Raw genomic sequence first — 15,224 nt, 5'->3', positions numbered from 1 at the left:
AAGGCAAGCAAAAGAGATGAATCAGTTTGTCATGCAAAATTAGTTGTACACTTCTCTTATATTAAAACATGCAATAAAACTCAATAATTCAATAAATTATTTTTTCTCGTAATTATTTTTTTTACTAGATCATTTTTCATAATTTTTAGAATTTATACTAATTTTGACATGACACATAAATATGCAATATATTTGTCTGAAATTTCATTTTACAACACAAGCACCTATATTTTTTGTTCAACAGTAAAAAAAAAAAAAAAAAAAGAAGAAATGTCAAGTAATGAATAAATAATTAACATATTTTTCATTAAATGGAGGCGAAACATCGTCTTTTGTTCTCAAGAATTTACTGATTTTCCTTTTTGCATATGTGACTACAAAGCATCATTTAAATATAAAAATGTTTTTCTTTTTTTATTTTATTTAGTCATAAATTATTCGGATGATGTTACATAATAGGGAACAATTTAACTTTAAATTTTTCTTTGTTCGTTTATTAACATGGTTTCATTGTTAAATATTACGAAAATGTTTTTTTTTATTTTTTTTTTTTATATTTTCACCCCAAACAAGGCAAATTGCCACTTTAGTGTATGGGGGCTACTATCAGGGGCAACAACTACTGGGGTACTATGTAGGCATTTGGGCAGCAAGATGTCGGTTCACGTTACACTTGAACTTCTGCATGTCAGTACAGTTGGGGAAGCAGGGACCTGGAACGGAATTCCAGAGTCTAGCGGTTCTGGGGAAGAAACTACTGGAGTAGAAAGATCTTTTACATCTAGGGATCTCTACTATGTAGAGGTGGGATTTAGCTGCCTGTCGGGTTTGTCGAGGGTGCATACGTCGTGGGAGCACAAGTGTCTGCAGTTCGCCAGAGTATTCACCATTAAAATACTTGTAGAACAGGCAGAGGGATGCAACATTTCGTCGATGGGACAGAGGCTGAAGCTTAGATACCAGTTCAGAGCCTATCAGATTGACGACTGTCTGCTGGTTTGTTAATTGTTAATGTAGTTTAAAAAATAAGGGCATTAATTTGCATATGAGGAGAAGAGCTACATTATGAATGATAAATTAGTGAGTTGAGTATTTGGCAGTTGAGATAATACATCAAAGTTGACTGAGACACGACCTAAAACTGTTTCATCGGAGATTTCAGCTAAACCGAAGAAAAGCCGCATTTTCCATCTATCTGCATATTAATTCCCTGGAATAGACTGTCACCACACTAACAATGGATCAGTTCAAAACTAGGTTGGACAGGTGCTGGTCAACTATATTTCGGACCATCTAAATTCACAGCGCCCTTTCCCCCCTCTTTATTCGTTTGCCTTTCTTTGTTTTTTCTCTCTCTCTCTCTCTCTCTCTCTCTTTCTCTCTTCTAGCATATCTCCTTAATGGCAACGAAACATGTAATATTTAACCTATGCCGAATAAATTGAATTGAATTAAGAGTTTGTGCAAATTACGGCATCAATTTTTATTTAAATTACATTAACATTGTTCCAGAAATGTTTTTTGTTTGTTAATTAGTAATTAACATTGTTCTGTTATTCAAGTTTTTTTGTTCTTTTATTAACATTGTATTCTATCTATAGTACTAAAAAGATGCTATGCAGTATATATATATATATATATATATATATATATATATATATATATATATATATATGTATATATATATATATATGTATATATATATATATATATGTATATATATATATATATATATATATATGTATATATATATATATATATATGTATATATATATATATATATATATGTATATATATATATATATATATGTATATATATATATATATATATATATGTATATATATATATATATATATGTATATATATATATATATATATATATATATATGTATATATATATATATATATATGTATATATATATATATATATATATATATATATATATATATATATATATATATGTATATATATATATATATATGTATATATATATATGTATATATATATATATATATGTATATATATATATATATATATATATGTATATATATATATGTATATATATATATATGTATATGTATATATATATATGTATATATATATATATATATATATATATATGTATATATATATATATATATATATATATGTATATATATATATATATATGTATATATATATATATATATATATATGTATATATATATATATATATATGTATATATACATATATAACCGTGATAGATTAAATAAATAAAATGAAACGAGATTATGAAGGGAGTTTTTAAAAATTAGAGATAATTGAATTGGGATAAAATAGCGTAGTAACTTAAAAGATGGCGTCTAAAAAATAAGAATAGGAGGTGATAACATGGGGTCTAAAAATAGACAGTGATAAAATAAAATACCGTAAATAAGTAAAATAAAAATAATAAAATGAAATGGAGTGAAATTACGAATGGATCTTTTTTTAAATATATATATATATATATATATATATATATATATATATATATATATATAGTCTAAATTGTTCTCTTTAATAATTATTTTCGACACATAGGGAGCAACGTGGAAAAAACTTTTCTTTGTTTAATTATATTGCTGGAATGGGATATTATAGCAGACTCAATTAAATGTTATGTGGATCTGTTATATATGGTTTAAGGAAAGTTGTTTTGTTAAAATTAAAATGGTGGTCGTTCTCCATGATGTGACAAAATATGGCATTGAGTGTATTGCTGTTTTTTACATCTCTTTTGTGTTCATATATTCTTTTATTTACGTTGCGTTTCTCCTACGCATATTCTTTCACAATCAAGGCAGGGTATGGAATATATTCCAGCTTTGGTGCTAGTGTTGATATTAGTCATAATTTTACGCGTTAGATCCCTAATTGTTAAAAAGTTTAGTTTTGTTATTTGAATGCCTGTCTTATTTAGGCTCTCATAGATTGTGTCATTGTTTTTATTAGTTGGTAATGTTAATTGTCTGTCGTGTGTCTGACTATTTAGGGAATTGTCTCGGTTTCGGTTATGGTAAATTTTTAGTGCTTTCCTTTTTGTATTTGTCAAAAAATGTTGAGGGTATTGTAAGTTCATGAATGTACGATATATTCAAATTCTTCCTTGATGTATATTCTTCACTACATATTCTCAGGGCCCTAAGAAAATTATTTTTAGATGCCATCTTTTAAGTTATTACGCTATTTTATCCCAATTCAATTATCTCTAATTTTTAAAAACTCCCTTCATAATCTCATTTCATTTTATTTATTTAATCTATCACGGTTATATTTCTAGACGCAGTCTTTTAAATCTCTACAATATTTTAACTTTTAGACGTAATCCACTATGCTAGTTTACTCTAATTTATTATTTTCTCTGATAAAATGTATATATGTATATAGACATCTAATTTACATAAGGAAAACACGCTGCTCTCCCCCATCATTGTATATAGCCGCAAATCTTCTGACTCTCTCGTCAATGACCATCCCTCTTGAAAAAGCCCGCATAAATCGGGAGAAACGTTGAGTATTCAGGTCCTTCCACCTCCATTTTATTCCATATCGTCGGATATAATCCAGCTCAGCAATCATATATATATATATATATATATATATATATATATATATATATATAAAGCTTTGCCTACTTTTTGTTTGCTGGTGTGGGACATAAAAAGTGATTTCCCTTGGATTATATCAGAATTATTTCTCTTGAATTGAATGAGTTAAAAAGGAAGGCAATATTAGATATTATAATAGGAATGTAAGGGAGATAACATTTTTTTTCACTAACAAAAAGGCAATTTTAAGTTTTAGTTTTCATTAAAACTTAAGAATTAATAAAAAAAAAAAAATTGAAAAAAAAAAACATTTTTTTCTTTACATGGCATTACCACGTTGACACACTGGTTCTCGTCAGATCACCAAAGTTAAGCAACGATTAGCCTGGTCAGTACCACATGAATGATCATGGGAATGCTATGCGCTGTATGTAGAAATTTCCAGGTTGACTGTGTTTAATTCACTGGAGAGATGCACCCTCAGTCTTCATTAAAACATGCATCTTGGAGAAGGAAAACTCTGATGGTCTACTGTTTGTTTTGTCTTGTGGCAGCCATTGTATGGATTGAAATGAGCAGTTGTACTGAAAAGTGTTGTTGGTTCTACATAACGTCTTCACTACTATAAACAAATCTTCTATGTTGATTTCCAAATAACTTAGTTGTTTGGCAGACTTTACATATCGAAATCAATGGAAGTATCATCATCCAAATATTTTTTTCTTTTGTTTTTACTGTTAGAACAAAAATGAAAAAGTAAAATTAAAACCCGTTTGATAAACTGTAATAAATTTTTACTAATGTACTTAAGTTCTTTCATATTCATCTAAAAACAAGCTTCCTCAGCCAAATCCAGCCTCTAACAACATCTCAGGAATAGATCAAACTGCAACTGTGGATCAGAGGTTCAGAGATCTGGTCCTCCTACCTGGCTCAGAAGTAACGGTTTTATTATTATTTAATAATTTTTTTTTATTTATTCTTATTCACCCCAAACAAGGCATAATACTACCTGAACGTAAGAGGCTATCATTTGGGACCATATCTACAAGGACTCTGTCTAAGAGGGAGGGGTTATTTAGTTCTCACCAACTGCAAGAACTTAGACACCAGGGTCAGAAAGTGAGATTGAGGAGGGGGACTCTGATCTGCAAAAAGTACCTTCAGCATTCCCCAGTAAGGGCGTCTCAGGCGATTAGCAATAAACTAATCCCCTTCTCAAAGAGAAAAGGCAAAACCTGGGAGGGTGAAGGACTTCCTAAAACTGCACAGAACCAGCATTATACCACAATTAGCAGAAACCAGGTAATTATAGAAATAGTTACAGGAATCTCTGCTGATTTTTGAGGTCAATGATAAAAATCCCTGAGGGAGACACGAATGGTAGCTGCACCAGCCCAGATGTGGTAACAATATTCCATGCATGATTAAATAGCGACTTTGTAGCAATATAGAATACTCTCAGGCGTGAGTAATTTTCTAGCACAGTAGAAAGAGTCCACCTTTTTTGCAGCAGCCTTGGCATTTCTTATGTTGCTGAGATTGTTTTTAAATTATCTATCATGACAGGCTGTAAAAGATAAAGATATGATTGATTTTAGTGATATACGACAATATTTTATGAGATTAGGATGATGAAGATCTGTGTTGGGACTACAAAATCAACCAAACCATCAATGAATGTGGAAAGGAGCTGACTTATCTGCCTTCTATTATCTTTCAAGTGTAGCTTAGAAGATCCCGAAAAGGACTGTGTGAAGAAAAAGGAAATTATTGTATGGTCACATGTTTCAAAAGTAAAGAAAAATATCTATCCAATTTATTTCATTATTATATAAAATCCATTTCATTCCTTCTATGTATATCCATTTATAAGGTTATTTACTTTTAATTTCAACTGGATTTCAAATTTATTTCAGTTTCTGCCATAATCGCTCTTGCTAACAACGGCCTCCATATGCATGTTTGAATTAAAGTTTAACACACATCTGATGAAGAAAATTTTCCTGAAATATCATATTATACAGAATTTCATAAACCACATTGATGCAAGTAAGAATATAATACAATGTAATAAAAATATATAAACACGTTATATATCTATATATATAAAAGTGAACATGTGTGTGTGTGTGTGTGTGTGTGTGTACATTTCCCTATGTAATAACTCTGTCAATTTTTAGTTTACAGAATGGAAATTTGATATACAGGGTACTGAGATTTGGGAAAATCGATGTGATCGGTTTTTGGCCAGAAATTTGGCGATTAAGGGGTCAAAGTTCAACGATTTGACTTTTGAGAACTCTACCAAACTCCTCCGACAATTTTGGGTCTACGCATTTAAAATTTTAGATATAGGTTCCTTGGACATGGATCTAACTTAATAACTTGATTTGAGCCCAAAACAATAAATTTTTCATAATAGGGGTCAAAGTTAAAAAAAAATTACCTCTGCGGTCTCTTCCAAATTACTCAGACAATTTCTGGTCTAAATATTTGAAATTTTACAAAAAGGGTATTCAGAGATAGGGCAAGCTTTTTCATCAGTTTGCGTCGAAAATTTTTAGTTACCAATATATAAATGTATGGATGTATGTCTGTTTGCATGTCTGCCTTAAACTTTCAATAGAGGCGACGGATTTTACCAAGATCAGTATCGTTTTTAAGGTCGATCTTTCATACTACAAATATCAAAAAATTGGCTAAAAACACTAATATCTTCCCCTTCAACTAGGCACTTTTCTACAGGGGGGGTCACTTTTTTTCGCCGATATTTTTTTAAAGTTATCCTTTCCTTTAGATTGTCTAGCCTTAATTTAAAAAAATGTCGCTTCCGTGTGTATATATATATATATATATATATATATATATATATATATATATATATATACAATTATATGAAAGCAACTTTGTGTATATGTCTCTGTGTGATTTTCATATGGACTAGAAAACGGCTGGACCGATTTTTATGAAATTTAACACAAAGGTACTTGATGTGCCTGGCAATGTTCTTAATAGGTTTTGTATCAGAATGTTTTCAATAAGTATCAATGATCGAAATAATCTGATGAAAGAAGGAACAGGCGATTTTGACCAAAGTTAACATTTTACACAGCCTAACACCACAAATGCATCTGAGAAGTTTTATTAACACACAAGTCGAAAGGTCTGACATATAAAATCAACAGTAGGTTTTTTGATATGACAGGAACGCGTTCAAAATGAATGTTTCTGTTTAAAGTGTAATTGAAGCATGATGACTTTTTCATTTTAAACTTAATTCAAGCCATTATATATAAAAATAATTTTATAAAATCAACAGTAGGTTCTCTACAGTACAATCGAGACTACAATATATTGTGGACTAAGTCACTGCAGGGAGGCATGCGAGCTTTCTTCTGGTGAACCGCGATGGGCATCCATGCAATTAATCGATTTGATTGAAAAATGGGTGATTTCACTGATTTTGATAACAAAAAAATATGAGTGTGAAACATTCGTTAATCATCATTTAATGCCGAGCAATATCTCCCTTCCAGTATATATATATATATATATATATATATATATATATATATATATATATATATATATATTGTATTACTATAAAAAATGGCTGCATAAAGAAATGGAAAATTGTTGCATGATCATGCTTCAAAGACAGAAGATATATTAAAGTTATTTCATTATTATACCAATCTATTTAATTCATTTCATCTCTATATTATATTTCTCTTAGTCTGTCTATCTGTGTGTCTCTTCCACTTTTTATTTTGGGCAACTACTGGGCCAATCTGGTTGATTTTATGTATAGACCTTTGTTAGGATAAGGTGCAGTGACCTGAATATGATGATATCTGTTAGATGCACTGTTAGGGATTAATAGAGATTAGCTAAGGGGAATAACTCTTCTATTACTAAGCGTTCCTTATTTGCTAATATAAAGTTAACTATTTATAAATCGTATCTATTTATGAATATATATACGAGCCTTCCTTTGAATAAAAATTTATTTCTCTGAACGTGGTTGAGATTATTTTTAAATTATTTACCATGGCAGATTTAAAAGATAAAGAGATACGATTCATTTTAAGGAGATATGACAATATCTAAAACCGTTTCCATGTTTAATGAATTAAATTACATAGTTACCCAAGAAGTAGAATTTCAGAATTCTGCAGTCGCCATGAATTGGCATTTGCTCAATGGTGAAATGCCAAGCTTCTGTTTTCAGCGCTTTTGCCACCTTGTTCATCAAATCAACCCTGAAAAAAAATTAGAATTAGCTCAATCATATCATCACATAATGGGTAGTGTTTGCTTATGAGTCAGGGGGCCACGGTTCAATCCTCAGGCAAGAATTTCCCCCCAAAATGATACTTGATCTTTATTTGCTAAACACTCAACGTTATGAAGATTATCAAGGGTAAGTGGAGTAGCACTCTCCCTTATATCTTGGTGTAATAGAAAACGAAAAGGGAGCCTTTTGGTCACCCATATTTTTTTATGCGTTACTTATAACTGGGTAGTTGTAACAGCATATCAATTTTTTTGCACTATTAACATAGCTGTAATATAGTTGTCACACCGGTTCACCCATAAGATTACTAAGTTAAGCAACAAGTGCGGCTAGTACTAAATGGGTGACCATTTGGGATGGTTAGGTGCTGTATTTAATAAAAATCCCTTCAGATCCCAACTAATCCAAAAATCAATCATGTTTAAAAATTTTTTTTTTTAATCAATATTCACCCCAAACAAGGCACAGTGCCACTTTAAAGTAGGGGGCTACTATCGGAGACATAAGTTGCAGGGATATTATGAAGGGAGATGAGTAGCAAGATGTTTGTTCACATTACACTTGAACTTCTGCATATCAGTACAGTTGGGAAAGCAGAATCGCGGAAGGGAGTTCCAAAGTTTAGCAGTTTTGGGGAATAAACTATTGGAGTGAAAGGATTTCTTACACCTAGGAATCTCTACTGTGAAGAGGTAGAACTTAGCTGCTTGTCAGGTTTGTCAGGGGTAGTAACGTCGAGGGGGTACAAGTGCTTGCAGTTCGTCAGAGCATTCACCATTAAAGTACTTGTAGAACAGGCAGAGGGATGCAACATTTTATTGGTGGGACAAAGGCTGAAGCCTAGATGACAGTTCAGGACCTATTAAGTTAGCGACTCTCTTTTGAACTCTGTCCAGGAGTGAGAGACAAGAAGCAGATGCACCAGCCCAAATGTGGCAACAGTACTCCATACATGGGCGAATGATGACCTTATAGAGGTACAGGATACTTTCAGGCATAAGTAGTTTTCTAGCACGGTAGAGAGAGCCCACCTTCTTTGCAGCTGCCTTAGCAATGCTCTCAATGTATCTATTCCAGTTCATGTTCCCTGTAAACGTTAGGCTGAGGAGTTTAAAGGAAGTACTTTGAGGTAATGTGTTCTTGGCCACTGCTATTGGTGGTAGAGAATCCATCCATAGCCCTTGATTCCCTGGAGGAACATAGGCCATCTACAACTTTTTGTAGATGCTTTTGTAGTGAGGAGTTCTTTTTACAGGGTGAGGGTGCTGGCCCCACGCTCAACGTTCCCAGAAGGTACATACAGCACCTAGCCTTCCCAAATAGTCACCCATCTGGCACTAGCCAGGCTCAACATTGCTTAACTTCGGTAATCTGGTGATAACCGGTGTGTCAACGTGATTGTGCCATACCGTAGTAGTAAAGGTTTCTTGTAATTAATGAAGGAAACAAGCTTAGTCTTGGCAACATTGAATGTGACCATCCATTTTTATCCCCATTCCACTACAGATTGGAGGTATTCCTCTAGTGTTTCTGCCAATTCCTTAGATATGTGTTCATTTGTTTTCCCCTCGTGCCTGTTATAGAGAGTGGTGTCATCAGCAAATATACCCATCTCTGAAACAATTTTATCAGGAAGGTCATTTATGAATACCAGGAATAATAAAAGTCTAAGGATAGACCCCTGAGGTACTCCCACATTCATATCATATTGTTTAGATGTACGACCGTCGAGGACAACTTGGATTTTTCTCTTACTTAAGAAGGATATAATTACATTATGTATTCTTCCAGTGATACAATATGATGTAATTTTCCTCAGAATACCATCGTGCCATACCCTGTCAAAAGCCTTAGATATATCGAGGGCTACCACTCTACCCTCCCCTGTTTTGTCCAGAGATTACAGTTAAGATATCTGCTGTGGAATGGGCTTGCCTAAATCCATATTGTTTGTTGGTCAGGAGGTTAGCAGCTGCAAGGTGTTGTACTTGGTCTTGATTAATTAAGGACTCAAATATTTTGGCAAATAAAAGCGGAAGAAGGCTAATAGGGCGATAATTTAATGGGTCAGTTCTTTCACCAGAATTCTTGAAGACTGGTACCACAGAAGTGGTTTTCCAGCAGTCAGGAAAGCAAGATTCGTTAAGGCATTTATTGTAAAGTTTGGAGAGAACTGGAGCATTTTTTTAATAGCACAGCCGGGATGAGATCGGGTCCACTTGCTTTTGAGGTGTCTAGGTTTTTTATGATACCATGTACCTGAGAACGGATGATTTTTAAATCGTCTAGTGTGGCGTCTGTCTGCAAAGGAAAGTTGGAGAGGGTGTGGTGTGCCGGGTCCAGTGTGGAGTTTGAGACAAACCGACTGGCCAGCAAGTTAGCCTTCTTGGTTGCCATGAAAGCAACCTCATGATTGTTTGATAGTGAGGGAATCGTTGACTGCCCATTATTTACTACACTGTTGTAGATTTTCCAAAAATCATGGGTTCCTAATTTCTGTGCTTCGGTGTGTTTTCTGGTGGTTTCGGTGTATTCTGTCTTAATTACAATTACTTCTAGTTTCTATATACTTCTGTCTGTTGGAACTGAACTTTTGTCAGTTGTATCTGCGGTACACATGCTGCCTTTGAGCAATGGCAGCTGCACAAGCAGAAGTAAACCATTCGAGAGAGTGGGGCTCGCTATAGAATTTCCATGTGCTTCAATTGCAGTTTTGAACCATTCAGTGGTCTCATTTGCGCATTGTTCCGCTGGAAGAGAAAAGATATTTCGCCATGGGGCATCTCTGATGAGTTCATTGGTGGCTTCCTAGTCAGCCTTTTTGTAATACCTCATTGTTTTGAGCAGTGGATCTTCAGTTTTAGGGCGAGAATTTAGGGCCATTATCACAACGTAATCAGCATTCCTGAGTGGGCTGTGGCTATTTGTTGTACAGAAATAGATTTAGAAGTGAGGCATGTTGATCTTGTTGGTCTGGGAAACGTGTCAGAAATGTAACCGTCTGTGATAGGGAATGGGATATAGAGAAGCTATGTGTTGTGCTACCAGCTACGTCTGTGTAAGTAGAGAATCTAAGCCAGTTACTGAGGTGGACATTGAAGTCACCAAATACATGCAATTGTGCACTAGTATCGAGAGAGAGTGCTATATATGTGCTGTTAGAGACTTTGTTTATTAGGGTACAATCCTGGGTTGAGGGAGAGCGGTAAAGAAAATACAAGTAGCTAATAATATGTTGCATGTTTAGCCTGAAGCACATAAAGGCCTGGTTATCTGATTCTAGTTTTGTTTCTCTAGTCACGGGGAGTGTATTACAAATATAGACTCCAAGCCCATGCATATGTCTGTCCAAGTCCTTACGGTAGAGTGGGAGATAACCAGGCATGTTAAAGTGGTTAGAGGGAATGGAGGAGTGTAGGTTAGTTTCGCTTAATGCTAAGATATCTGGGGTGTTTACAAGGAGAAATGATTCAACATCATCTAAGTTAGTTCTAAGCCCATGGATATTCATAAATGCAAGCCTCAAGGGAGGAGGCAGGTTGGTTTTCTTTGAGTTTGGTCCTGGTTTAAATGTAATTTTTTTTTGAGCTGTCATTTCATTTTCTTTAATTTAAAAGTTTCAGTTAGGGTGAGTGAGGGGTGTTAGACAAGTGGTTGTGCAGAATATCAGACATGCAATACAAGTAGACCATCAGCTGTCCTCACCTATAGGATTGTGGCCTCAGGAAAGCCCACTAGAGATGAGTGCACGGTCTCTTTCCATGCACGACATGGCATTACAATCATCCCGATATTATGCAACTGTTGATGGAGCAGCTGCTCCAAGCGCTACCAAAGAGTTAGTGATCCTGTACTATCAGTCAGAAACAGTAGCAAGGAACTGTCAATCCGGTACCCTCAACCCATTAGACAAAAGTCAGCGCAGTCCAACTCTACCGGCATATATAGTACTGAAGCACCTCCACAGTGTCCAGTTTAAGGGGATTGGGAAAAAACAGCGTTTATTGCCCTAGTCAGGAAACAAAGTCGACCACTGGGTGATTCTGTCAAGTAAATGTGATAGCACCTCTATGCCTGGCTAATAGGCAAAGAAGGAGTATGAAAGCCGAGCGATAGACAGAGCCTATTTCTTCCTTAAGCATTTTAGGTTTGCCAACAGGTAATTTGTTTGAGACACCAGCTCTAGGAAGATTGTCATCCGGGACTGAAGAGGCTTCCCTCCCCTAGGTTTAACTTCAGAGTTTTCCTTCTCTTAGATGGATGACCTGGGAAGATCTACGGGTCCACCAGCACCTAGAGGGTTTGCGCCGTGCCTTGGTCCTAAACCAGGTATTTTTGCAGCCCCGCATGAGTAGTTAATATTAATCGGTTATTTAGGTTATATATCTACTGAAAAATTACTCCTCAAAGTGATTAAAAAGGACATTACTATGCTTTCATTTTCATTGTTAATGGGAGAGGGGATAAGTAAAAATTCATGCAGTGGAAGCAACTAAATTTGCAACAGGATTAGTTTAAGAGAGAGAGGAGTTAATGTATGGTTTAGATATAGTTTTGTTAGTTTGGGAATAGGATAACATGTTAAAGTATGATTTACTTAATATTAGAAATTAAAATTTGGTGCCCAAACTGAGTATTTAATATGACTGAAAAATAAGATATATGCTCAATATAGATACAAGAAACAACATTTGATTTAGAGTACAGTTCAGTACAGGTATACCTGAAAAATATAAATTATGGCGTATTCTGTAAGTATAATTAAGTATAGATAGATGCATAATTGGTATGTTTTCAGTATATATGAATATATGGAATATTTAAGATTTTAACAATGGTTAATATGTCGTAAAAACAACTATTATTAAATGCCAAATTCGACGATTTTGATAGGTTTTAGATAAAGATTTTTATGTAGTAAAGTGATTTATTTATCTCTCTCCCACGGCAGGAAAATATGACGTTTGGGTTAGAAAGCAGAAGTGACAAGCCTGCGTCTCAGAGGAGAAGCACTCTGGTCTAAAAAATATGCCTGGATAACCACATCGGCATTCCCCGGTAGAGGCGTCTCAGATGATTAATAATAAACTAACTCCTTTTCAAAAAGAGAATACAAAGCCTTATAAAGTGGACCTCCTAGAATTTCACAAAATCAGCAATACACCATCGCAGTCAACAGAGAAATGGCCATTTTAGAAATAACCAAAACTCTGCTTATTTGAGCAACGTGATTTCATGTATTTATCTCTATAATATAAAAGGAACTTTGTCTGTGCGTATGTGAGTTCGTTTTCTATGGACTCGAAAACAGCCAGACCAATTTTTATGAAATCTCACACGAAGGTATTTTAATTGCCTGGCAGTGTTCTTAGATAGGTTTTGTATCGGAATGTATTTGATAAGTATCAATAATCGATAATCAAAATAATCCGATGAAAGGAAGAACAGGCAATTTTGACCAAAGTTAACACCTTACACAGCCTAACATCACAAGTGCATTTGAAAAGTTTTATTACCACACAAGTTGAAAGGCTTGAAATAAAATCCATAGTAGGTTCTTTGGTGTGACAGGGGCGCATTTGAAATTAATGTTTCTCTTTAGAGCATAATTGAAGCATGATACTTGACTTTTGCATTTTAAACTTTAATTCAAGCCGTTATATATAAAAAAATTTATAAAGTCAACAGATTCTCTACAGTGCAATGTATATATACAATGTATTGTGGACTAAGTCACTGCGAGAGAGCAAGGAATCAATAAATTTGATTAAAAAATGGGCGATTTTCACCTATTTCGAAATATGGGAGTGTGAAACATTCATCGATTATCATTCAATCCTGGGCAACATCAGGGCATCCTAATAGTATTTAAGTATTAATGTTGTTTTTTTTAATAATAGACTAGTAATCTATGTTTGTATAATCATGAATAAATATTTACTGCTATATAATAATTGTTTTCTTGTCGTTTATGAACCATGTGAAAATAAGGCAAGTGATTTGTTTAAAGTAGAAATAGAAGCATATGTTCCCACAAAGAAGTTCTATAGCAAACCTGTGGGAGTTGAAAACTCCCAGCCTAACTCGATTGTCGCCCTTTAACTCAGAAGAGCGACCTAGCTACGTCACTTCATATTCCCCATATTTCTTTCTTTTTTGCGCTGGACTTTCAAGCAGTCAAGATGTGACAAATACCGCTCGCTCCGGTGGGGCCATGGGCCACCACCGCATTCCTGACTAGCCAGTCGACCGCAAGTAACGTTACTCATCTCTCAACGAACTCTCATTCTTTCTATCACTTCTTCACGTATATTTATGTAAATAAATTGCATTTCTTTCGCTGATATTTAACGGTATATTTTCGTCCTCATTATGCGATCTTTTGTCTTTTCAATTCCTCTACCATTAAATACATCCACCATTATACACACATGGGGACGGGGTCGTCTATCACACAGCAGACAATGCTCTCCCCAACAAACCCCACCTTCCCAATTGTTCACTTTAACTTGTGCAGCTTCCATTACACAAAGGCAGTATGAATTCCCCTAATTCATCCACCATGACTTATGGTGGATGAATTGGTAGAATGCATACTGCCTTTGTGCAATGGCAGCTGCCAAATAAACGACATTGATGGGTGCTTGAAACAGCTTTCTCCTGAGGAGGAAGTTTCATGAAAATATAAAATTCACAAGCGGCCCACAGTCGCATGCATATCCCAGGGATGATAACATAACTGAAATCCGAAGATCAAAAAGGAAAATAATGTTAAAAAATATGTGACATAGTTGAGTGACGCCAGATGTGATGTCATGCAAAACCTATTCTTTTTTTCTGCCCTGATAAGCAAGATTTCGTAATTACATCATTAATCAAATTCAAAACAAAACTATGAACATAGTCGTTAGATGAGTCGATCACCCCCTGCACCCACGGTTACATGTCCGCTTCTTTTTAATGATATGAAACAATTTTTCACAAGTGAAATTTACTTATCAAATTTCTTCGTCCTCCAATAAGATAGAACCACAAATGGATGGTTGATAGGGACAACATCAGCGCACGCCATCTTTTGTTGGCCATGATTCTCAGAGTAAAACACCATTGCACGGCCATAAACTGAAATAACAAAATAAAAATTAGATAAAAAATTTTATAGCAATATGGATGTGATTGATGGATTGTCGATATAATAGATTTGTATTGCTTAAGAGAATTATTAAAATAAGAAAAATAAACGAAAAATAAATGGTTAAATAGAGACAATAACGATTGTGTGAATTATTTGTATGAATTTTTCCGTTTGTTATTTTTTATAATCATATATGAACATTTTATATATATCAACT

General features: G+C 34.2%; 1 protein-coding gene across 1 annotated transcript in view; it reads right to left on the bottom strand.

Annotated features, from left to right (window-relative positions):
- LOC145283539 (uncharacterized) overlaps positions 1-15,224 on the bottom strand; it is a 139,533-nt gene that overhangs the window by 5,442 nt on the left and 118,867 nt on the right. The window contains exons 8-9 of the mRNA XM_080132409.1: positions 14,868-14,994; positions 7,725-7,837 (exon numbers count right to left, since the gene is read on the bottom strand). Coding sequence (XP_079988535.1) covers positions 7,725-7,837; positions 14,868-14,994 — 240 coding nt within the window. The remainder of the gene's footprint in view (positions 1-7,724; positions 7,838-14,867; positions 14,995-15,224) is intronic.

Source organism: Euprymna scolopes, chromosome 8 (genome assembly GCF_053919585.1).
Source record: "Euprymna scolopes isolate OS-2025 chromosome 8, ASM5391958v1, whole genome shotgun sequence".
In the NCBI taxonomy this organism is placed as follows: Eukaryota; Metazoa; Mollusca; class Cephalopoda; order Sepiida; family Sepiolidae; genus Euprymna; species Euprymna scolopes.
The sequence above is the reverse complement of the archived record's forward strand: the minus strand, read 5'-3'. Positions and strand labels throughout refer to the sequence as shown.